Genomic DNA, 26,655 nt, shown 5'->3' with positions numbered 1-26,655 from the left:
ACCAACAGCCACCAGTGGTTCTCTTCCCTGAGGCAGCTCAGATGGCTTGTATCCTCTTGAGATGGGCCAGTGCCGTGGCTCAGCTTCCATTATATCCATTATTTTTCACCAGATTGGTAGATTTGAGCACACGGCCTCCATCGGGTGACCGTGTGCCCAACTTAAGTGTCGAGTATGCTACTCTGCCAGAGAAGTGTTAAGGTGATTTGTTTTTCTTTTTGTTTAAATAAACATTAGATTACATTCAACATTGACTTTTTCTTACCCCCAGTGGTCATCCCTGTTGCCTCCAACAATGTCTCTTGTCGGGTCAAAGGTCTAATTCACACAAAGGTATGTGATGTGCGTCAAAGGTGGACATGTGCCTTGGTTGAGCTTCTACCTCATATGGTGGCTTATGAGCACTATTAGTACTACAGTATCTGCTTAAAACTAAGTCTAACTTCACAAGCTAGCTCTTCTAATAGTTATCAAATAACCTAAGCCAAACAAATATGATCTCACAACATTTCAGCAGGCTTGATTCAAGAAACCCTGATTTGGTATTGTTCCCACCTGATGGCAGTTTGTGGGTAGTGACCTGGCAGTGGGAAAAATCACAATTTGGTGGACTCTTGATTCCAATTTGGATGTGGAACAACTTTAAACACATGTAAATGACCCATTCTGTAGACCATTCCAAGCTGTACTGAGAATTTTTATCGGTCCCCTCCTACACCAGTATGACTTGGAAGGTAAACTATAAATTATTTCTACTCTGCTGGTGTAGAATGTTGATCTGTCCTGACTGTCCATGATCCTGATATTTTCTTAGGAAGCGACTAAATAAAATAGCATCAGAAAATTCTCTACACTTTATCATTTCCCCCAATGGCAGTATAAAGAAGAATTTTCAAATAATTCTTCCAACCTTTGGGAATTATTGTTAACAGGCACTGTATGAGGTGGCAACTCACCATTTATTTCCTAGGAACTATGTAACTGGGTAAATATTTCGGTTAGAAAATAATTTTTTTTGGTTCATTTTAAGTATCATCTGCAATTCTATTAATTTACATTTTTTTAATTATTTCAAACACTTCTGGGAAGGTTAGACAGTCTCAAATTCAATAGGGTACCAGTCCACAAAGATTAATTTCATGTTAACCAAACCACACACTAGAAAGTGAAGGGACGACGATGTTTCGGTCCGTCCTGGACCATTCTCAAGTCACACAATCGACTTGAGAATGGTCCAGGACTGACCGAAATGTCATCGTCCCTTCACTTTCTAGTGTGTGGTTTGGTCAACATATTTCAGTCACATTATTGTGACTTCTCGTCTGCATTAATTTCATGCTTTGGTCAATAGTATTCATATGAATATTTATTATTTTAGGGAAGACTTTGCAAGTCTACCTCACACGTGGTGTGAAAATGCACTAAAGATAAGAATAAAATCTCTCACCTGTGTGTTAAGTAGAGGCAGGTCCCCACTAGATTTGCGGATGTGTAGATGAGATAATGGTCCCTCATCTTCATTGTAGGTGCCGTCAGTCATGCTACGCCAAGCTGGACTTTCGTATATGCCCTTGAAGTCATAGTCTGTAAACAATTGTTGAATTTATTATCCAACATTTTGTGTACAATATTAGCATTGTGCACATCAGATTCATTGAATACTGTACTCATGTATATCTTTTCATTTGAATGTCTATTGTATTCTAATAAATAATAATATACAAATTGCTACAGCAATTAAAATTCTTTACCGGTAATTATACAAAATTTGTGTACTGTATCTTCAATTGAATAATTGTATTAAACTCTGAAATAACTGTTCTTTCCTCGGATCATAAAACAAGTTGTACTGTAGTGTTGTTTTTTCTTGTACTGTAATACTGGAACCAAATTAAACATTATAAACAGGTCTATTGTTTGCAGGAAGGAACAATAGGTTTTGTATTTGCTTAATTGGTAAAATTTACATAAAACACACAATGCTCATTTGCAATGTGAATAAGTTAACACATAATGAAATCCAGCAAACCCTTTAAAAGTGCATTTTAATCATTACTAATACTGTATAAACATTATTAATGCATGTGTAATATTAGAAAAAATAGCTTGAATAATGAATGCAAACTGTCATAACAGAAATGACATTATGCTACAATTAATTCCATTCTTTGTAATTATCAATGACTGCCTGCAATTTCCCCCAAATGGAAGACACTTCGTCATTACTGGAGGATAAGAAACAAGTAAGTCAAAGCAATCTTATACAGAAATATATGCAATGTAGTTCACACAGCGTGAAAGAGTGATGAGTATTAAAAACATTAACTGGAAGGCGGTGCGGGTAATTGACGGGCTGCAAACTCTATAACCAGGCACTAGGACAGCTCAAAGCACTTTGCTCCCTGTTGCTGCGTACAGTTTCTACCTTGTCTAAAAACTGGAAAACAAGCCTCCCGAAATTCCCGAGCAGATGGACTAATTGTGAAAGCACAATCCCATGTGAAATTTTGATATATGTGAGGAAACAAAAACAAATGCAAAATCAAAGCACAAAGCATATTAGATAAACTATATAAAAAAAAGTTACTGTGATTTGAAGGTGCAGGGCAATGCCAAACTAGACGTGAAGGATTATTACAGACCATCACAGAAAGAAAATAAACTGAAAGCAGTGTAGCCATGCTGACAGAATGGCAGCATGAGATGGACCACACAGTCACCAGGCCGAAGAAAGCCACATGGGAAGGAAATATTTGGTGTAAGAATTGATACACCTAACCTTTCTTTTAGATTCCAGAAGAGGAAACAAAAATTGGGTTTTGACATTTGGCTGACGATCAGTTGTATGTGTGTGTGTGTGTATGTTAGACTATAATACAAAGTTAAAACATCCTTACAAGGAAGTAAAAAAATATACAAACACTTACAGTACATGAAAGTCATTCTTAAAAAGAATGACCTTTTAATCATGTATTAGATCTTACTGGTTGAGTTGAAGTTCATTGCGTAAGTTGGCAGCAAAACCTTCAAAATAAATAAAAAGGGGAAAAAAGTAACAACCTTAAGAGAAAAAATACAATCACAGCAAAAAAATAAAAAAGACTTACGTGAAACACTTACCACCCTGGCTCTCTAAACCTGGAAAATCAGCAGTGTTTCAAATGTTGCCTATGCTAATTTTAACATTATTTAGGTCTCGGGGCACACTTAGGAAACATATTTCTAACATTAAAGTTTAGGTTATAGCTGCTAAAACGGACAGACAAGGTAAGAATAACTCCCATTACTTTGGCTCTCGTATTTATACTACAGCATACATTTAAAGCTAATATAACTTGAGGCTTGAAATATAGTTTACGAAATAAACCAATACTAATTGACATTTGGGTGGAAAGAATGCTTTTGTCCATGAGGCTACTGCCTTGGCCAGAACAGTAATAAATAACTTTTAAATTAAAGCCAGAACTGTACTTTATTTTCAGAGAAACTTCCCTGAAAGATGCTGGCAAAATCTGAACAGTGACAAATAATTTATACAGTATAGTGTTGAGCTCATCATTTTCACCTACTCTATATGAAATACAACTACTGTATGTATTCAACATATTTAGTGCTGTACAACACTAAGAGCAGAATGTGTTAAGTACCTAAGCACATAACTAAAGAAAACCCCTGATATCTTTATAAAAAATAATGATTAAAGTTTGTGAAATTTCTGAGTTTATAGCACTTGAAAAGAATCGCGAATTATTAGACTACATGAACAAAACCACTTCCTATGATTCACCTTCACATGCATACCCAGTTAGCCCCCCAATTTGTCCTGAAGTAACCATACCATACATGCGAATACAGATCAGCTGTGAATGCATATTTGTACAGTATTAATTGGTATTTGTTATCAATGGTTATTATTTGTAGCTGAGCTACAATATGGTGTTGAGAAATGCACTGCAAGTTAGCCCATAACTGAGAAGGATTGAATGATAAAAAAAAAACAGTTCCAATGGCTGTCCAAATTTTTACAACAAGCAAAATATGTGACAAAATACTGATCCTCTCCCTTCCTCACCCCTCCACCCCCCCCCCATCCCCCCCAAAATGATGCCACTGATCATTCTTTGTGTATGTTCTAAATTCAGGAGTTATTAGTTTAGAAAATTAGGAAAATGTAAGTTTTCTTTTGTAAAACTAAAGTAGCATTATTCAATTAAACTGTATCATAAATACTAACTGCAACTGTTATTAAACCATTGATGGGCCACTCAGCAGCTTCCCACAGCTTTATCACCAAGGCTGAACGTGCCTTAGGGAATTCACCAGGCCTCAGAGACCCACTCAAGCTTACCTGAGGCGAGGGGAGCTTAGGGATCAGAAATCAACTCAAACTGAGAAAAACCCACCGATAAATATTTGGGCATGACAAGAAATTGCTTGAAGGAAATTAGCATTTCTACAGGAAACAAAATACACAAACAAGTTGATGCAGGGTTAACACTCTGGCCAGTGTGCCCAACTGCCACTTAATGACAACCCGGGTCACTCAGGGCTCTAGCCAGTCAACCACCTCATTCACAAACTGCCTGAACCCCCTCCAACACCCATTGAAAAGAATATAATAATGCAGGGACAAGGAGTTACTAAGTAGCTCACCAAAAAATTGTTTTATTACATTCAATTCTTGATACCCTGGAGGGCCACTTCAGTAGCTCCCCATAGCTAACTCACAAAGGTGCTTCAGCATAAGAGGTTGGTATTTCTAAAAGGGACAAAACAGATTAACAAACCTGAAAAAACAGACTGGACTTCCTGCCAATAAAAGATGGCAGGAGAGGAAGGGCAGACAGAAGAATATTTGAAGAAAAGAATGGGGAAAAGCAGGGGACAGAAGGTCCCACACTGCCACCATCAAAGCTCCAGGCAGGGCAACCCCCAAAGGTGTCCCAGCCAGCCTTCCTGTCAGTACCTGCAGACTAAAGCTTGAGGCTGTTCAGGAGCCCATACAACAGAGAATAGTTGTTCATTCAGGCTGATAATCTGAATAAACTACAACCAGATGAACTGACCTCTCGACAACTGGAGCAGAGGCAGCATAAATTTGGCACAAGTGTCCAAAACAAGACACTCGACAATCTCTCCATGAAACGAAAGGTGATTGGCTTCCGGGACATCCAACTTAACCAGGGGCTACAGAAACCAGAAACCTGCAATGCAGCCACAGCCTGATAAGCCACCATCTGAGAAGACAATGCCAACGAATGACACACACAAGGGTAAAAGGACTCTTGAACCTAAAAACTGCACACAGCAGCCCCATGCATGGAGATGGACAAGAAAGCCATAACATTCCAGCCAAGCAAGTTGACCTGAAAGCCACCTTCCTCCCTGCTTACTCAGAGCAGGGTATACTGGCCACCTGGACCCTCAGCACACAAGCTTCTCAGCTGAACATAACCTCTTGGTGACAAAAGCAATATACAGCCAAGCACCAGAACAATCTCTTATGCGACCCAAGCAAAGGCCCTTGGTTAAAATGCAGGATCCTACCTACACAAGGAGAGCTCTGCATGATAGCGACACAAGCACACAGCTAACTTCTATCACTGCCTATCAACAGGATTTGAAGTGGTGAGCAGACCCATGTAATACTGTACCCAGAAGTGAGAAGAAAGATTCTGGAGTCATCAATACAATCAGGAGGAAACCCCAACTCTGCAGAGAAGATAACTATGGTGGGGCAATTGAGATGCAATCTGGTTTCCAAGGAAAGAAACCATTACACACAACCATTATTCAATTAAATAGAGAGCACATGGTGGTACAGAACACAAACATGATGCAGAAAATAGTACAAAAGATGAAGCATTGATTCCACATGAAACAAAACATTGGATAGCCAGCACCACTTATTGGAATGGGTGAAGTGGAATGTGGGCCCAGCAAAGAGGTGCATCCTAGGCGTTGTCAGCTGGCTAGGATCACAGGTAATCTGGGCTGCCACCTAGTGGTGGTCGGGTGCCTCATAGCTAGGGTTTTTACCCCATAGCCACCATTATTGACCTTGTTTTCCTTCCTTCAAGCAGACACTGGTTTTCATGTCCTAATACTTCATGGTGATTTTTTCTAGCTGTGGGTTGTTCTCTGATCCCCAAGCTCCCCGTCACCATGCAGAGAGAGCCACATTTTGGTCCTGGCTCCTGGTGAGCTTGAGTAATCCTCAGAGGCCTGGTGCTATTCTCTAAGGCTTGTTCACCCCAGTGCTTTAGCGATGGAGATGGAGAGGGACCCTCCCAGAAATCAAGCCCTATTACAGGTATTTTTGGCATATGTGCCTGTTAAACTAAATAACAACAAAAATTGTCTAGAAATTACATCTCACTAGAAATTACATCTTACTATTTTTTATTTAATTATCCAGATTTTCAGACATCCAAAGATAACAGTTAGACAGAATAATCGAGGTTGCATCATATGTTATATTACAGGCATTGTGAAATACATGTTGAGTAGTTTGCATTGTGAATGAGTTTGTTGTTGCTCTTGCACATACATGAATTTGTTGATTAAATCAATGCTATACATTAATGTTTGTAGGGGCTGGTTATAATTAGGAACATACTGGACATAATTCATAATAACAATTCACTGTGTTGGGAACAGGCAGTCAGTGTGCATATACATGTTAGGCTTATATCGAGGACCCCCCCCCCAACTTTGCACTGTCAACCCTCCTCAGGATGCAACCCCACAAATTGCTGACTAACTCCTGGCTATCTATTTACTGCTAGGTGAACAGGTGCATTCGGTGATAGGAAACGCACCTAATCATTTCTGTAAACATTTGACTTGCAAAGATTTTGACCTTTAAAATATATGCAGTACAGTACATACATTTAGCTACTTTATATGCCAAATATATTACTACATCATAGTTTTTTCTACTGGGTATCTATCTTGATACTCTACAAATTTGTCATACCTTTTATGGCATTGCACGTGACAAACTTTTTTTTTTTTAAATAAACTATGAATTGCTTTCACACTTCTGAATGTAAGACAACCACCCCAAAAACACACAAAGGTTTGATGAGCGTATTTTTAAATACATGTGGATGCGTTAAACACAGTTGCTGTCATCAGGAAAATATATGTGGAAATGCTGAGGAATACTTCATCATAAGAGCACAAGGAGGAAACTCTGTCTGAGATTTTAATGAGCGAAAGGGTGAACATTTGTTCACGTGTAAACAACGGCTAGTGGGTGAACATTTGCCCAAGAGGTGACTAATGGCCAGAGGGTGAACATTTGCAAAAGGCCAAACAGTGAACAACAATCAGAGGGTGAACAATGGGTCAGAGGGTGAACAATGGCTTTGTTGGTGAACAATGTAAGGGTATGGGTTTATTTACCCAGTTCTCGCTGCAAACAAGTACAGTACGAGAGATAGTTACACTGTATGAGAGTGTTGAATCCACCAATGGGGTATCAGTCAATGCACTCAAATAAACATATACCCTAAACGTTATAATATTCAAAGTAAGATGTACTGTACCATGTTTGAATCTAGGATTCAAAGAGGAAGCCCCTCTCATGTAGATCCCCTATATGTTACAGGGGTTATCTTGAGGTTATCTTGAGATGATTTCGGGGCTTAGTGTCCCCATGGCCCGGTCCTCGGCCAGGCCTCCACCCCCAGGAAGCAGCCCGTAGCAGCTGTCTAACTCCCAGGTATCTATTTACTGCTAGGTAACAGGGGCATCAGGGTGAAAGAAACATTTTGCCCATTTGTCTCTGCCTCCACCGGGGGTCGAACCCGGAACCTCAGGATTACGGATCCGAAGCGCTGTCCACCCAGCTGTCAGGCCCCCCCTGGGTATCTATTTACTGCTAGGTGAACAGCTGCATTCAGTGATAGGAAACGCACCTAATCATTTCTGTGAACATTTGACTTGTAAAGATTTTGACCTTTAAAATATATGCAGTACAGTACATACATTTAGCCACTTTATATGCCAAATATATTAATACATCATAGTTTTTTACCTCAGTTTACGAATTTAATCCGTTCCTGGAGACGGTTCGTAATCCGAAAATTCGTAAACCGAAACGAATTTCCCCATAAGAAATAATGGTTAATGAACTAATCCATTCCTGACTCCCTAAAAACTTCACTTCAAAGTAAATTTTATACCTAATTCACCCAAATCTTTACTACAAAAGTATGTTAAAGTTATTACTTACTCTTGCTGATGACTCCTGTTGGTGTCTGGAAGATGGTGAGGAAGGGGGAGGAGAAGAGGTGTTACTGTGTGGAAGGGAAATCCCTTTCCATTATAACATCAGGCAGTGAGACTTCTCTGGAGTGCACTCTCTGGCACGTTTTGCCAACATACCACTAGGACCTGGTTGTGGCTCACTGCTCGAGTTTCTCACAAGGAAACGTTCCATTGAAGACTGTTTTTCCCTTCTATGCAACACTTGTCTGTAGTGAGGCATTACAGTCATTGAAAAGATTAATGCAACGGCCTACTACAGCTTTCTCTGGGTGAGTCGTTTCAACAAAAGTTTGCATTCCTTCCCACATCCTACACCACTTCCTAATTGTTGAAGAAGGGACATTCTCTACTGCCTCATTCTCCTCTTACGAAATATCCTCAGCTGCCTCTTGTTGCTGCTCCTTTTGAAGGGCTTGGAGTTCTTCGGTGGTCAGTTCTTCATTGTGTTCTTCCACCAACTCCTCCACATCAGCATTATCCAATTCCAAGCCCATTTTCCAGCCCAGAGTAGCAATTTCTTCAACAATAGGCACTTCATTTACAGGCTCAAACCCCTCAAAGTCTAGTTCTGACACACATTCGGGCCACAATTTTCTCCAGCCAGAGATCAGGGTTCTTTGAGTCACTTCTTGCCAGGTTTTGTCAACGAGTTTTAAAGCACTACAAATGTTAAAATGGTTTTTCCAGAACTCTTTGAGGGTGAGGTTTGTGGCATCAGTCACTTCAAAACATTTCCGGAAAAGTGCCCTTTCATAAAGTTTCTTAAAATTTGCTATGATTTTCTGGTCCATAGGCTGAATTAGAGGAGTGGTGTAAGGAGGAAGGAACTTTATTGTGACAAAATTAAATTTGTTCAACAATGCATCTTCCAAGCCTGGAGGATGAGCAGAAGCATTGTCGAAGAGAAGCAGGGCCTTGAGTGGCAAACTTTTCTCCTGCAGATATTTTTGTATGACAGAGCACACCATCTCATTCACCCAATCCGTAAAAAATATCCTAGTCACCCATGCCTTACTATTAGCCCTCCACATCACACACATTTGGTTTTTCTGCACACTATATTTTTTTAAAACCCTTGGATTTTCAGAATGATACACAAGCAAGGGTTTAATATTCAAATCACCACTCGCATTTCCACACAGCACAAGAGTAAACCTATCTTTCATAGGCTTATGTCCAGGCAATGACTTCTCCTCCTGGGTAATGTATGTCCTCTTAGGCAATCTTTTCCAGAACAGTCCTGTCTCATCACAATTAAACACTTGTTGCAGTAGGTATCCCTCAGCCTCTGCAAAATCTTTAAATTCTTCAAAAATCTTTCAGCTGCTGGTTTGTCTGAACTGGCAGCCTCCCCATGCCTCACAACACTATGAATACCACTTCTTTTTCAAAATTTTTCAAACCATCCCCTGCTTGCCTTAAAGTCTTTCGTATCTGCACTCATTCCAGGGGTTTTCTTTACAAGGTCTTCGTGCAATACTCTGGCTTTCTCACAAATGAGGGTCTCTGAAACGCTTACACCTGCTAACTCCTTGTTGTGTATCCAAATTAATAACAACTTGTCCACATACTCAAGTATTTGTGTTCTTTGTTTCGTGATTGTTAATGCGCCTTTTGCCACTTTAGCACTCAAAACGTCCTATTGTGGGTGCCAAAAGGAGAGGATGCTTAGAGTGGCATCACATTCCTGTCCCTTGTAAACAATCTTCCACAGCGCTGGAGGATTGGACGTTTTTCTGTAATCTTTAAGTATCTGTGCAGTAGGTGTTGCTGCTTATAGAATAATGTAGGATGTAAAAGATTGGAAAGGATCTTGAAAGCTTTCTTATGAATGTCCCATCTAATCCCTGACAATATTTTAATTCAAGCCTCTTGTGTTGAATGATATAATCTCTGTGTGATTTAAGGTATCTTATGTAGAGCATTCAAAGTGTAAAGTAACCAACAGGGTAGTATTTCTATATCACTAACCATTATTACAGTCCCCATGGAATAGTCTGTGTTATATCTGAAGAGATCAGTTTTTGGAGATTTCAGATTGGCTAATTTAAGAAGTATTGTATTGTTACACTATTTTTCTTGCATACTAAATCCTGGATTCAGTCAGACAATTCTAGTTCCTAATTTAGAAGCCATTCAGTTATGTCAATTTTAGTAAAGTGAAATATATAAGAAAACTATTTTTATAAACTTAAATTTTAAGGCTACAGTATTAAATAAAATCAGTTTTAATTCCAAACTATTATTTAACCTGGTCTTTTGGTGTTAACTATGATTGATTTTGGCAGCGAAACGGACGAGTTCTCTCATAAAGGTACATCTCGTTAAGCATATTATAAAGCTTAGATTGTGTGTTCATTTGAGTGCTTTGATACTGCAAGAGGTGAATTTGACATTCTCATACAAACTGTAACTGTTTCTTGTACTGGTATGTGGCAGGGAAGAAAAACCTGTACCCCATACAACAATGGGCCAGAAGGTGACCGAAAACCCACATAAGTGAACAATGGACCAGAGGGTGAACAATGGACCAGAGGGTGAACAATGGACCAGAGGGTGAACAATGGACCAGAGGGCGAACAATAGGCCACATAAGTGAACAACGGACCAGAGGGTGAACAATAGGCGACATAAGTGAACAATGGACCAGAGGGTGAACAAGGGTTCAGACAGAAACCACTGGCAAGAGAGGTAACACTTAGGTAAGGGGTCTGAAGGGCAACCATCACCGCCAAGTCTACTGCCAGAACCTCAATTTTTGTATTGTTATTATTTGTATTATTATAATCAGAATATGAATTAACCTTATATTGTATTTTGTAATTCAATATGTTTCACTGTATATTTTGTTTTTAGGTGTCCTTTCTAATTAATACCTGTTTTTCTCATCAAGATTTGCAACATAAAATTTGCAAAAAGAAACACTACTCATGCATGGGAGATTCCAGTACAGTACTGTATATGGAAAAATAACAATAGCTTCCTTAAAAAAATACAACCAGTCTATAAGGGTGTTTATACTAAACTGCAACTCAAAGAACTCAATCTAATTTTGTGTAAGAGAAGAAACAAAGCTGCTGGTAAAATGTATGGAAAATCCCACAACTGCCGGAAGACAATGTCAAACAGCTGACGCTGATCAGGTGTTCAAGTGGAAATCCAAACACCGGGGACCTTCTATACATGACTTCTCAAGGAAAATGGCACAATACAAAACAATTAAAAACCACACAAACACAGACATACACACACACACACACACCAAGGGAAAAAATATAACAAAAATACGGTGTAAGTGCAATAAATAAACGTATTCTTAATACAGTTACTGTACACTGCAATATTATGTACTGTATTCATAATCATCTCCATTTGTTAATGTACAGTAACAGCGTTAGGTATATATAGCATAAGAAACAGATTTTTCTCGGTTTGATGAATCAAATTTGATACTGTATGTTTGTGCATATATCATGATAAATATGCTTCCAGCTAAAAACCAGACTTCACAGAGAATGTAATAAAATGAAGTAAATACTTCATAGGAAAACTGAAATAATGTTAAAAAATTCTGAATACTGTATTAATGTGCGAGTCAAAATTTAGATTATTAAAATATTATTAAAAAATGTAGACATTGAAACAAAAAATTCTGAAATATTGGACTTCAGCTAAAAACTTCATGGAGCTACAAAAAAACTTACCTCGCTCAGGCAGTGGTCTGGTTAGCAGCGAGTCATCATCTGAACTTTCTGTAATTTCATATATTGTTTTTTTAATATATCAAAATTGTTATAGATCTTGATTAATTAAAATTTTATAGCTTCACAATTTATTTTCATTATGTCATCCTGTAGAGTGAAATCAAGTGTAGCTAAAAAACTATTATTTTCTTTGCCTGAATATCTCCTCTTACTCATCACTATTTCCAAACTTTACTAGATGGTGCTTTCATAATTTTTCTTTTCCTCTGAGTCTAAGTGTTTCTCTTCCTAAATTATGCCTTATTTATTATATTGTCTTCTTCCAAATGGCTTAATTAACAGCATTATTTGATTTGATTTTTACTGAGAAAATCAGTAGGAGATATTGGAAGGATTTGAACCCGTTCACTTGGTACTGCCAAGTAATTGGGAGTACCAAGCGAGTACCTTGGCACTCCCATCACTGATACATCACATTAACATGATTTCACTGTCCATTTGATTTTTACCGTAACATATTTTCAACTTGAACGGCATGATCAATATTTTTAAACAAGTCTAATGAACTGTCTCCCACTGTCCAGCACAAGACTCATACATTGACTACTCCATACCAGCCTCTCCTCACACAACCAACCTATGGATACTCTTCCACACTGACTACATCTCACGAATACTAACATGCTCCCAAATTCTGCTCATTCATGTCGGTGTCATTCTGCCACTTTCTTATCATATTGCCTGATTTTTATTTTAATATGCAGTACAGTACCTGTATCTATATCTAAAAACTGTAGACGACATGTTTGCATACGTTTCACTTTTCAAATACTGTACAGTAATTATTTGTACTGTACTGTTGCTCAACTTTACAAAAATATTGCCAGATTTAGGTTATGATGGGATAGGAAAGGATATACAAAATTTAGTTTCCCATTGCTTTTAGAAAAGAAATCCTTTCATGTTTATTGAGGTCTCCATAAACCAACGACTGATATTTCCCAAGGAGTTAGGTTACAACAGTCGCCTAACTCCCAGATGAACAGACACATCAGATATTAGGAAAAATGCCCACATGTCTCGCAAACCACTGCTAGGTCTCTTGCTAAAAATAAACCATTGAGTGTAATGAAACATTCTTTTCTGGGTGGCACTTCATTAGCTTCCCTAGCTTATGTCACCAGCATCCATGGGATATTCTGGAGATTCCTAGCTCCTGTGACTATCTCGGCTCACAGCGAACAAGGACCTCTTCAAACCATCTTGCCCCATCACCAGGGTGGGAAGCACATGGTAATCATAGATTAACACACAAATGAGGTTTATTATTAACTACATATTAGAAGAAAGTCACAAAACCTATTCCAATGAAATGCTTAGCAATCACGGAATCACCAAACAAAACTTTGAAACAAATTAACTATGCACTACTCTGCCTTCCCATTTGAAAAGATCTTTGTTCTCAGTGGGTCAGTCATCCAATACATACTGTGATCAGTGCATTCTAGGGATGAATAGTCAATCTATAGAGGGGCCCCATCCAGGCTAGTCACCCTTGCTGGTGACCAAACATAAAACATGAATACTGTATGCCACAAAAGTATTAAGGTGTTGCTTTGTTTGACTCTAGCAAAGGGGGAATTGTGTGGTTAAATTGCAGCATTTCAATTTAGCCTTAAGGCATAACTGTTCCTTCTCTATTATGGTCACTCAATCTTTGTTATATTCATCTTTCTACCAAAGAAAGAACCCCTATAAAGTATTCTAATTTTGCTGAAGATTTCATCACTTCATCCTCTTCTTGTGTAAGCATCTTCAAGCCGCCAGTGATCACTCGGTACATTTGCTTTTGAGCAGCTAGCCGATTGTAAATAAGCCTAAGATCACTGATCAGTAGCTTTATTTTTTCTAAAATTGATTATTAATTCATGTGTAACTTTCTACTTTTATATTTACTTTTAGTTATATAATTTGTCAACCACTTACATAACTCTTAAGCCCATATGCTACAAACAGGTGATCTTCAGTGTTAATCCTGAACTGATGCGATGCATCCAATTACCATGGGCTTAGACGAGACATTTGAGCAAATTTCTTTACAACTAATGCCTCAATTCACCTAGCAGTAAATAGGTGCCTGGGAGTTGGGCATGTGTTGTCTCTGACAATGAGTAATGAGAAACCATTTAAATTTTGCACACTATATATGTATACTGTAACTGCTAATAAATATTTTTGTTATTTGTTAATGCCTTCTAAAGTTAACTTCCTATATATACATGTCCCATTGTTTAATTCTTAATTTTAAGCAATTTATTAAGCCACTTATCACTTTATAAGACATTGTCATCCTGCCCAATTTTGTTATGCATGCCAGCTAGAGTATGGCAACTCCTGTAATCAATAGGTATTTCTGGTGATGAGCTGCCCTCCTGACAAAAACTTCCTTGTGTATCAGTACCCTCTAATGCCCAATATGGCCAATTGATACTGTCAACATAACCAAAGCCTGTATGATTCATAGGCAAACAAATGATCACTGACACCATGCAAAATATGCAGAACTTTTGATGACTAAGGAGATGAAGAGGAATATCTACCAAAATTTGCAGACAGTGAAGTAGAATATAATGGAACATTAAGAAATAGGCAGTGAAAGCTGGCCCCAGATTAGGCGGCAATAGTGGAAAACTATCAAAATTATCAACAGGTAATCCACAGGCGAGGAAGGGGGAGGGGGTGTTTTTTGTCTGGGTGGTGATTCCTAGTCATTGCACCATAACCAGGAAAAATATATTTAGTGGTTTTTCTCAACAAATTTCACATCAAAATCTCTCTCACTTCAAGGCATTTTTTTTCTGGGAAGGTCGCCTCAGTAGCTCCCCAATGCTTAGACACTGATACTGCTAAACCTAAGGACAGTGACAAGCTTTTAAAACCCACACTGACCTAACAGGAGCCACGATCAGAATCTGGCTTTCTATACAAAGGAAGATGTGCTTGGGAATCGTAGATTAACCCAAAACTGAGGAAACTGACCAGTGTGTACAAACAAAACAAGCCACTATTTGAAAGAAAGAAATGAAAATGAGGAAAACAAAAATAAGTATTGTTTGCCATTGGTAAACAACTTGTTGTGTGGACTGTGCTCTGCACCTTTTGGCCAAGTGATTTATACCTTTTGGCCAGGTGTTTCACACTTTTCCATTCACTGCTCCAGGTCTCTGATCTGGGTGGCTGGATCCTTAGGCTGTTAACTCTAGGTTCTCAGGTTTGCTGCTCCATTCTCTTGTGAATAGGCTCTTGGTGTTTGCCCTGTTGGTTCTTTTCACCTGTTTCATCTTCAACTGTTATAATCTGCCCCTTCTTTTTGGTTTTATGTATTCCTAGCTCTGCTCAGCCCAGTGTATCCCAGCCCTTCTTGGGTATCCTTGGATTACTAGTGCATTCCCAGTCCTCTGTCCTCGACTTGTTTTCCTTTTCTTTGCCTGCTTTTTAACCCTGGATTATGTTTCAGGACGGTTAGGTTGTATCTGGCTGTTTTAATGGTGACAACTGTGTGGCCTTTTTGTACATTACTCATGCTGCTCAAAGAAATGCTTAATTTCTTTGCCCTGCATTTCCAGTCCCTTACTCCAGGGCCTGGTTATTCCAGACCTTCTGGAGGGTTGTTCGGTTAGACAAGTTACTGGTCTGTTGTCACTCTCATATTATGAAGAGGTTTGCTGTTTTGACAGTGTTATTCACTCATATGATGAGTAAAACCTGGGCTCATGGTTTTTCACAGCCCAGCCAGATGTTCATCTTTCGCTGCTTCTTGAAGAGCCTCACTGTGACTGTGGCACTTAGGCTTCTGCCACACACCATTAATGCTCTATTACCCCAAGCCCTGCTCCTTAGAAATCTTCTCCCATGGGTAGGCCCTTCTGTGGGCTTTCTGATTCTGCTACTCCTATGTTCTCATTCAGCACTGTCATTCTCCTCTACTGATATGCTGTAAATAATCACATTGAATATTATTTACTTATTTAATGTAATGAATCACTTTTCTGGTAGGCTCTCAGTAGTTCCTCATACCCACACTGTCTTTTCATCCACATGGAGATTTTTGAGGTACAGTATTGTACTGGAATCATTTGAGTGAGGTAACTGGTGGGCCAGGACCCTGCATGGACTACACTACCATCTGGTAGCATCTGGGAAAATTACGGCAAGAGTTTTCACCTGCCACAAACTATCATTTGTATAATCTCCTTAATTTTCATTCCTTCCTTTCTTTCAAGCAGTAGTTTGGTTTGTATGCACTTTGTACGCACTTGCACTAAACAGTTATCTCAGTTTTGGGTTGATCTCTGATCTCCCAGTTACCCTCACTTTGTAGAGAGAGCCAGATTTTGATCCTGGCTCCTGGTAGGTCAGTGTAGGTCCTCAGTGGTCTGAGACATGATCCTTAGGCTCTGTGGTACAAACCCACAAGCTGCTCTGGAGCTACTTAGGAGCTACTGAGGACATATCAGAAAAGAGCATTCCATTACATTCAACACTTTATTGAAATTTATTTCATCATATCAAAAGTCACCTGAAATATAGCCAGTGAAAAGGTCCGAGCATGAGCCTTAGACATCATGGTTCTACAGCAGTGTTTTCATGTACAAACTATTATGTGCAATTGTCCAGATTAATGAATGGAACCATCCTGTATAGATAGGCAAGCCACATGTCATAGATCACAAGTGGGGTATAAAGGCAGTTTGATTATATCCACTGAGGGTTGATACAGAGCCAAAGTACAGTGCTCAACTGTAGCTATACTGAACACCTATAATACCCTTACTGAGTACATGACAAAAGTACAGTACAGTGCAGGGAGACATTAAGTTTTAATGGGTATTTCAAGGACGGCCCATTCGGTAGTGCCCTGGTACTATATGCTGGTATGACTAAGCCAAAATATTGTGCCTGGTTTCCGAGACCCACACTGACCTAACAAATGCCAGGACTCATAATTTGGCTGTCTCCATGAGGTGATGAGAGCTTGAAAATCAGAGATCTACCCATTATTGAAAAATTAATCACAAAGTCAGATGAAAACACTCCTTGAACAAAATTAAATGGTGAATGCAAAGCAAACAGTAGTTTTGTGTGGGTCAACAACTCTTGTCCCTACTCCCTCAAATGCCAATAGATGACATTCCAAGGACTAGTATGCCACCTATCTTACTCACTTGCCTGGTACTGCATGGATTGGTTGGTTGCTGCAGGGACTAATATGGCCTTTTTGGTATAGGTAAGTAGTGTTGGCTAGCCTTGGAATTTTTGTTATTATTTTTGTTATGAATTTTTGTTTTTTGTTATAAAACAAAAACATTGCTGTGTTTTTGTTTTTGTTTGTACATCGCCCATCTTGTGTTCCCAGTTTAATATCTTGCTTCAAATTTGTTAAGCAAAAATATTCAATTCTATTTCTATTCCCTGGTTTCTCGGCATGTGTCTCCCTCGCCTCACTAAAGATAGCTAATCTGAGGGGGTTTGGGTTCCTTTTTTATGAGTCCTCCATTTGAGTTGCCTCACCCTTGGGCGGTGCATTGGACTCTGTTGGCACTGCAAGGCCTGGTGATAATTAACCTTGTTTTCATCTATTTTACGTTTTCTTTCCAATAGTGCTTTATTTTATTTCATCTGACTTTCCAGTTGGATTTCTTCAGTTTTTTGGTAGATCTTTAATCCTTAGGCTCCCATCACCTTGTAGAGGAAGCCCTTCTCCTGGTAGGTAAGTGCAGGTCAAGAGGCCTAGCACAATGTTTAGGCTTAGCTGTGCCAGTAAACTACTGAGGACCTACTTGAAAAGGGTGTTTGCATTACATTCAACGCTTGATCTTTTTCTATACCATATAGAAAATGTGACGTAATTTTGACTTGCCTCTGAACATATTTCACTAGCCCCATATTTCCTTTAAGACAATAAATATATTATTTACATATATATAATTACTTTAAATTCCTTTTTCATCTTCCAATTTTTGCAACACATTTCAAGGTGTTTATTAATAAGGTACTTATTGTTCATTAATAAGGTACTTATTGTTCATTAATAAGGTACTTATTAATGAAAGTACTTTTGAAAGAATATGCCACTGAATGAGCAATATTGGTGCCAATGTTAGTCCTAAAAATTTGAGTGAAGAACTTAGATGACAAAGTGAAGTTGATGGGTAGACAGAAGCAACATCAAGCTAACAGAACTGTACATTAAAATGAATAAACTGCATTTGTTGATGCTTTGGGGTTATAAATAAAACTGCTTCAATCTTAAAAGGTGAAAAATATTTTCATAATATTTCTAACACTTTAAAGATTTTCATCAATTTTTTTTTTTATTAATTCCATTAATGATTCTAAAAATGAACAAAAATTCTCCAAATTTGTATCACATGTGTTCAGGGAAAATTTATATAAATAAAATGATCCACTTTAATTATTGTAGTTTCACAAAAGTTAATGTCAAGCCTTGATTCAGTAATGCTACTCAAACTTTTGTTGTACTACGTACAGTATTTCTAATCTTCAGCATATAATATGACCTTTTTGCACTTTGAAGAAAGCCTCACTCTTTTCAGAAAAGTATTTACCCCTATTCTTTTGTAATTTTCCCTTTTAAAGTAACAATCAATACATACAACATAGTTAGCCTATTTATTCAATCATATACTTCCAATTAACCATGAAAATATTAAAAATAATTATAGACATTATTAAATGACATCATTTTACCCTTATTGACTTAAAAAATTAATGTCCATTACAATCCTTCATGATGGACAGGCTAGCAGTCAATAAGCATTTTACTACTGTAGTCAAGGGCTGTGAATAAATGAGAAGAAAACAGAGAATATCATAATAATATTCAGCTTAATGTTGTCTAATAATGGAACTTTAGTGCGATCATCATTTTTTTTAATTAAAGGATTTATACTAGGCTATCATATTGTACCTTTTCTCATGGAATATATAAAATAACTGCAAAATACTAAGTATTAAGGCTCTTCATACTGACCTGAATTTAACTCCCGAACAAGACTGGACATGGCATTTGTGACAGAATCGGCTGCAACTAAAAGATCATTTCTTAGACTGCGAGAAGCTAGACTATCATCAGGAGAGTTGTCTGGAGTACAACTTGACCCAGCACTTGAGAATACTGAAAATAGACAACATTTACATTAATAATTGATAAAAAGACAGAAAAAATAAATCCAATATATGGTGGCTTAAATTACTATAAATATATAGTGAATAGTTGAATTCAAATATTGGTAGCTCAATATTTGCACAGGACAATGCACAGGAAATAGGGTCACAGTCAAAAGATCACATGAAGATCACATGAAGTGAAGATCACACACATAGTGTAGTGTAAAAGATCACATGTTGGGCTTGAGAGATGTAGCAAGCATTGGTCCTCAAAGCTTGGTTTTGGGCCAGAACACTTGAAAGTAGTTCAAACGATTTAAATCGAAGCCAACACTTAGTCATCCTCTTTCCTCTTCAGAACATCATTTTACCCTTAAATATGTCTGTCAGACCATCCATCCTAATTGTTCTCTGACAACCAGTAGAGAGCATGTTCAAAGAAATAAGCTCTGAATATGCATAAGCCTTTCTTATTTCCTTTAACCAAGGGTTATGTTAAGTGAAGCTTATGGTTCAAATTCTTAAGAATAGTCAATGATAATTATGCAAAGCATCTTACTACAATACAATTCTTAAGAATAGTCTGTGACATTCTGTTTTGCTTTCTCTGTTCTTGTTCATCACCTATAGAAAACACATGTTTTAGTATTTAGTAAAACACAAATAACAAACATGCATAATATACCTGAAGAAACTGCTGACTGTAGGCCATCAACATGTAGTGAAGAAAGAGAATCTAAAGTTGATACTTGAGCTGTATGTGAGGGCGTTGCCGGAGCCGAGCGCGATGAAGCCACGGATCCCTGTGTCCCGCTGGGAAGGTTTGACATTACACTACTACCACCTGTTCCACTCGTAGAAAAGGGTGGTGATTTTGGTGATCCATTTGGAGTCGTGGGTGAGGTTTGATGATTCTGAGAGTAACATAATAATAATTATTCAAGAATAACAAACATAAGAAAAGAAATGCTGTAGAATGATTACATCTTATTGAAGGTGGAACCTTGATAGTTGGAACAAATTCTGACCAGACCTCAGTGTGGACTATCAAGGTTTCCTGGCTATTAATATTTTTGTAATTTATTCACCATTTATCACCAAATTTTGGGGAGTTTTCTCCCTGTAAATGAGAGAACACACACAAATGGTATGTAAACAATGCATTTTAAATACTGTATACCATATAATACAAAAGTGGTAAAATCTGTAAATTTAACTTACCTTTTAAAAAGCAAATTGTATTTCTAAGTTTAGTTTCATCAGCTGCTTCCCAAGCCAGAAATTAAATAATAATCCTAGGATTCAATTCACCTGCCAGGCATTAGAAGACTTGACTTCCCAACCTGACAAGGAATTCTGCAATTGGTATTGCCACTTACAGATGGGAAAGGGAGAGAGTGGGGAGTCTAGTTCAATTCACCACTGAGCGATTGGTCAAAAAGCCTTACAAGCAAAGATTGGAATTACCAAAGAAACACATTTATTGTTTTGGTAATTATCTGTTAGTAACAAGCCACTTCATTTACCACCACCAGATGACAACACAAGTTACCATACCCATTGGAGGAGCAGGTAACTGTCACTTGCAGTTGCAAGTGCAGTGGCAATGGTGGTCATTCCTTTCCCATGCATGCATTAAATTGACTGATATTTCTTCAACACTTCTACTATTGGAGGGTCCAAATTTTAATGCTCATTTCTTGGTATTGTCTGGTCACTTGCATTTTTCTGACTAGTTATCTGCTTCAATTTAATTTCAAGGTTGTCTTCAATGGTACTGATTGTCAGGGACTGATGGCTTTTAAAGTTATCTCCACTGAGGTGGTTTTGGGTAGACTTCAGCATGGTTCAGCTCCTTTTGAGTTGTACCTCAACCTTGGCCATGACTTGTGGCTTCATCTCAGGTTGGGTCATTGGTCCTAGGCTCTCTTATTTATCATGAGAAATGATGATTGTTCATCCATTGGATGCGAAGATTACCATGATCTAAATATATCGGGTTGAAGGTCGGTGGTTGTGTGACAGATGAAACAGAAGAAATCTCTCAAATCATGAGAAACATTGTTAGACACACATGCTTTAGTTGCCACTCATGTTGTCACCTGAACTGTATCTCAGTTCTTTCCTTCTGGATTTCATTTAAGGAAGTAAAAGTGGCTTCCATCTGTCCTACCCAAGATTCGAAACATAGGTAGCCAAGCCCATGGCTACTCATGTTTCGAATCTTGGGTAGGACTGAAATGGTTTAGCACATTTTCTTTCATCTAATGCCACTGTTCATCCAGCAGTAAACGGGTACCTGGGAGTTAGTCAACTGTAGTGGATTTGCATCCTGGGAAGGGTTGGTAGTTCGACCTTGCGGGGAATATGGGAGGCTCGATACCAACCTAATGTTGGTATCGATGTATGTTACTGTACATAATGTACAGTACTGTATGTTACTGTACATACTATGTATGTTACTGTACATACTATGTATGTTACTGTACATACTATGTATGTTACTGTACATACTATGTATGTTACTGTACATACTATGTATGTTACTGTACATACTATGTATGTTACTGTACATACTATGTATGTTACTGTACATACTATGGATGTTACTGTACATACTATGTATGTTACTGTACATACTATGTATGTTACTGTACATACTATGTATGTTACTGTACATACTATGGATGTTACTGTACATACTATGTATGTTACTGTACATACTATGTATGTTACTGTACATACTATGTATGTTACTGTACATACTATGTATGTTACTGTACATACTATGGATGTTACTGTACATACTATGTATGTTACAGTACAAACATAGGCTGCCTTATCCACTGAAAAATTGAATTATTAAATATGTTATCAGGAACAATTTCAACCACAATGTGGTTGAAAATTAGACACCCAACCCACAAATCTAAAAATAAAGGAAGTGACCACATTTTGGTCCATCTTTCCCATCTTGTCTATGGTATTTTTGAGGGTCCCATACTAGCAGCTCATGAGTGATGTAGGTTTTCAACATTTAACTTTTTTTCCTTCAAGCAGTGGTTTATTTTGCCCGACTTTCTCATTGACTTTAGTAAGTTTTGGGTCAATCTCTGATCCCTATGCACTCATTGCCCCTTTGAGAAAATAATATTTTAGTCTTGGGTTTAGGTAGGTCAGCATGGATCTCAGAGGTCGAACATGGTCCTCAAGTTTAGTGGTACCAGCAAATAAGCTACAGGAAGCTACTGAGAGGGCTTTTAAAACAATTCTTATTAAAAAATATACAGTTATAGCACTATACTGTACTGTACAGTACTCCAGTTTCACAGTACTCTCGTTTCTATTTTTTGTACATCAGGTTCTTACAAGGCACTTGTTACTATACAGAATGACTCATACTATATTTCTAACATAAATCCTTCACATATTATTATGATATTTTATTATATATTTTATCTGCTGAAAATTTAATATGCTGTTTTTCAATTACTATATCTAATTAATAATAAGAAAATTATTATACTATACCTACCTTGAGCATTTTCATAAGACTCTCCAATTGCTGCATCAGCTGCTTGCGTGAGTCTTGGAGGTAGGAAAGGTTTGACTCTAACTCATGACGATGTGACCGAAGGGATCTCAGCTCAGCTACCAATGTCGGGTTGCTGCTACCCTCCACGCGCTCCTGCTGTCGCCTGCAAACATACACTCTGTTCCTGAAATCCAACTTAATTTGTAGAGATGTGCTGTCTTTTGGGGTAATAATACTGTACTTTCCTTACAATTTAAATATCAGGGGAGGAATATTATGGCACATCAACCATTATTAATAATGGGGCTTTGAAAATGAAGAAATGATCAACACCCATTACCAAATACAGTAACTATTATTTTACCTTAGAGCATTAATCTCTCTCATAATATCCCTATTCTTTGCCTCAAGTGATTGGATAAGTTCACGCTGTGCTGAAGAGGCATCAAATCCTGGGCTGGAGTCAACACTCTCACTGCCCTGAAAAAAATGACTGATATAAGAAAATAAAAAAAAATTGGAAAATAAGTATAAACTGTAACTCACTTCAGCATAAAAATTAAATTTAAACATATTGAAATAATAGATTAATATTAATAATAGACAGCAAAGGCAAATACTGTACCATGGCAAGGATATAACTGCCACGTATGACAATTAGATGATTGGGAAAGACGGAATAATGTGATCTTTAAATTAATTTAAAATTCTCAGTCCAAGTATAATTGATAGCATAAATTATACTACACAAAGTAACTAAGAGTGACAAACAAGTGTATAAATTATAGAATGTGATGTGCCAGGTAAGTCATTGTATATCAGTTATTAAGAACTACTAGGAAATGCACCCTAACAATTTCTATCCAGCTCAGAATTTGAACCAGAATTCTCGATTGTGGGTTCAAATAAATAAATTATATATATATATATATATATATATATATATATATATATATATATATATATATATATATATATATGTCGTACCTAGTAGCCAGAACGCACTTCTCAGCCTACTATGCAAGGCCCAATTTGCCTAATAAGCCAAGTTTTCATGAATTAATTGTTTTTTGACTACCTAACCTACCTAACCTAACCTAACCTAACTTTTTCGGCTACTTAACCTAACATAACCTATAAAGATAGGTTAGGTTAGGTTAGGTAGGGTTGGTTAGGTTCGGTCATATATCTACGTTAATTTTAACTCCAATAAAAAAAAATTGACCTCATACATTATGAAATGGGTAGCTTTATCATTTCATAAGAAAAAAATTTGAGAAAATATATTAATTCAGGAAAACTTGGCTTATTAGGCAAATCGGGCCTTGCATAGTAGGCCAAAAAGTGCGTTCTGGCTACTAGGTACGACATATATATATATATACAGTATATATATATATATATACAGTATATATATATATATATATATATATATATATATATATATATATATATATATATATATATATATATATATATATATATATATATATATATATATATATATATATATATGTCGTACTACTATGCAAGGCCCGATTTGCCTAATAAGCCAAGTTTTCCTGAATTAATATATTTTCTCTATTTTTTTTCTTATGAAATGATAAAGCTACCCATTTCATTATGTATGAGGTCAATTTTTTTTTATTGGAGTTAAAATTAACGTAGATATATGACCGAACCTAACCAACCCTACCTAACCTAACCTAACCTATCTTTAGAGGTTAGGTTAGGTGAGGTAGCCGAAAAAGTTAGGTTAGGCTAGGTAGGTTAGGTTGTCGAAAAACAATTCAGGAAAACTTGGCTTATTAGGCAAATCGGGCCTTGCATAGTAGGCATAAAAGTGCGTTCTGGCTACTAGGTACGACATATATTCTGGCTACCTAGTAGCCAGAATGCACTTCTCGGCCTAATATGCATGGCCCGATTTGCCTAATAAGCCAAGTTTTCATGAATTAATTGTTTTTCAACTACCTAACCTACCTAACCTAACCTAACCTAACTTTTTAGGCTACCTAACCTAACTTAACCTATAACGATAGGTTAGGTTAGGTTAGGTAGGGTTGGTTAGGTTCGGTCATATATCTACTGTACGTTAATTTTAACTCCAATAAAAAAATATTGACCTCATACATAATGAAATGGGTACCTTTGTCATTTCATAAGAAAAAAATTAGAGAAAATATATTAATTCAGGAAAACTTGGCTTATTAAGCAAATCGGGCCTTGCATAGTAGGCTGAGAAGTGCGTTCTGGCTATTAGGTACGACATATATATATATATATATATATATATATATATATATATATATATATATATATATATATATATACAGTGGTACCTCGGAATGCGATTGTCCCTGTATGCGAGGTTTTCGGAAGGCGAGGTGTATTTACTCCAAAAATTTGTCTCAGAACGCGAGGGTTACTTCGGGAGGCGAGTTTGGACGCGAGTTTGTTGATACGCGTACAGCCGACCTAGCGCGTTCGTCGCCCCTCCGCCCCGCCGCCCCTCAGTTTATTATTGTCTCGCGCTCAGTGACTACCCCCACATCAATTCTTCTCGCGGATTTTCAGTGTTTTGTTGGATTTTTGGTGATTTGTCTATACAATTTGTTATTATATATCTCACCATGGGTCCCAAGAAAGCCAGTGGTAAGGATAAAGGCCAGAAAGCTCATGTGAGGATGACATTAGAGGAGAAACAAGAGATCATTCGGAAGCATGAGAACGGTACACATGTTGTTGAACTTTGTAGGCAGTACAACAAAGCCACATCAACAATATGCACTATACTTAAGAAGAAAAATAAGATTATGGGTGCTAAAGTGGCAAAAGGAGTAAGAACATTAACGGCACAAAGACCACAAATACTTGAAGAAGTGGAAAAGTTGTTATTAATTTGGATACACGACAAGGAGTTGAGGGGTGATAGTGTTTCGGAGGCCATTATTTGTGAGAAAGCCAGGGTGTTGCACGAAGACCTTCTAAAGAATACCCCTGCAACGAGTGATGCAGATAAGAAAGAGTTTAAGGCAAGCAGGGGCTGGTTTGAAAAATTTAGAAAGAGAAGTGGTATCCATAGTGTTACAAGGCATGGGGTTATGTGATGTGATTATGGAAGGGGACTCCCCTTCCAAACAGTAACTCCTCTCCTCCTCCCCCTCCTCACCATCTTCCATACGCCTACAGCACTCGACAGCAAGGTAAGTAATAACTGGAACACAGTTTTGTAGGTTTATTTAGATGAATTAGGTATAAAAATTTAGTTTGATATGGGGTTTTTGGGGTAGTCAGGAACGGATTAATTCATTTCCCTTTATTTCTTATGGGGAAATTAACTTCGGAATGCGAGTTTTCGGAAGGCGAGGCGTCTCCAGGAACGGATTAAACTCTTATTCTGAGGTATGCCTGTATATATATATATATATATATATGTCGTACCTAGTAGCCAGAATGCACTTCTCAGCCTACTATGCAAGGCCCGATTTGCCTAATATGCCAAGTTTTCCTGAATTAATATATTTTCTCTATTTTTTTTCTTATGAAATGATAAAGCTACCTATTTCATTATGTATGAGGTCAATTTTGTTTTATTGGAGTTAAAATTAACGTAGATATATGACGGAACCTAACCAACCCTACCTAACCTAACCTAACCTATCTTTATAGGTTAGGTTACGTTAGGTAGCCGAAAAAGTTAGGTTAGGTTAGGTTAGGTAGGTTAGGTAGTCAAAAAACAATTAATTCATGAAAACTTGGCTTATTAGGCAAATCGGGCCTTGCATAGTAGGCTGAGAAGTGAGTTCTGGCTACTAGGTACGACATATATATATATATATATATATATATATATATATTTATAATTATGTATTGACCTTTTTAATGACAATGTGATGTCTCACTACAGACAAGTGTTAAAATGTAGGGGAAAACAAGCAAGCAGTA

The 26,655-nt window shown here is 37.5% G+C and overlaps 1 protein-coding gene across 7 annotated transcripts in view; it reads right to left on the bottom strand.

The window, feature by feature from the left end:
* Nucleotides 1–26,655, bottom strand: part of LOC123758836 (dystrobrevin beta) — an 84,214-nt gene that overhangs the window by 8,373 nt on the left and 49,186 nt on the right. For 4 of the 7 annotated variants that reach the window (XM_045743571.2, XM_045743570.2, XM_045743568.2 and 1 more), the window contains 6 exons: nucleotides 23,072–23,187; nucleotides 22,708–22,891; nucleotides 19,858–20,086; nucleotides 19,036–19,179; nucleotides 11,982–12,029; nucleotides 1,448–1,584 (listed from right to left, as the gene is read on the bottom strand). In XM_045743571.2, the coding sequence (XP_045599527.1) occupies nucleotides 1,448–1,584; nucleotides 11,982–12,029; nucleotides 19,036–19,179; nucleotides 19,858–20,086; nucleotides 22,708–22,891; nucleotides 23,072–23,187 (858 nt within the window). Of the gene's footprint in view, nucleotides 1–1,446; nucleotides 1,585–2,927; nucleotides 3,025–11,981; nucleotides 12,030–19,035; nucleotides 19,180–19,857; nucleotides 20,087–22,707; nucleotides 22,892–23,071; nucleotides 23,188–26,655 lie in introns of those variants that run through there. The other 3 variants (XR_006772943.2, XM_069334588.1, XM_045743569.2) reach the window with 3 other exon arrangements.

This window comes from Procambarus clarkii, chromosome 31 (assembly GCF_040958095.1).
Source record: "Procambarus clarkii isolate CNS0578487 chromosome 31, FALCON_Pclarkii_2.0, whole genome shotgun sequence".
NCBI lineage: Eukaryota > Metazoa > Arthropoda > Malacostraca > Decapoda > Cambaridae > Procambarus > Procambarus clarkii.
The sequence above is the reverse complement of the archived record's forward strand: the minus strand, read 5'-3'. Positions and strand labels throughout refer to the sequence as shown.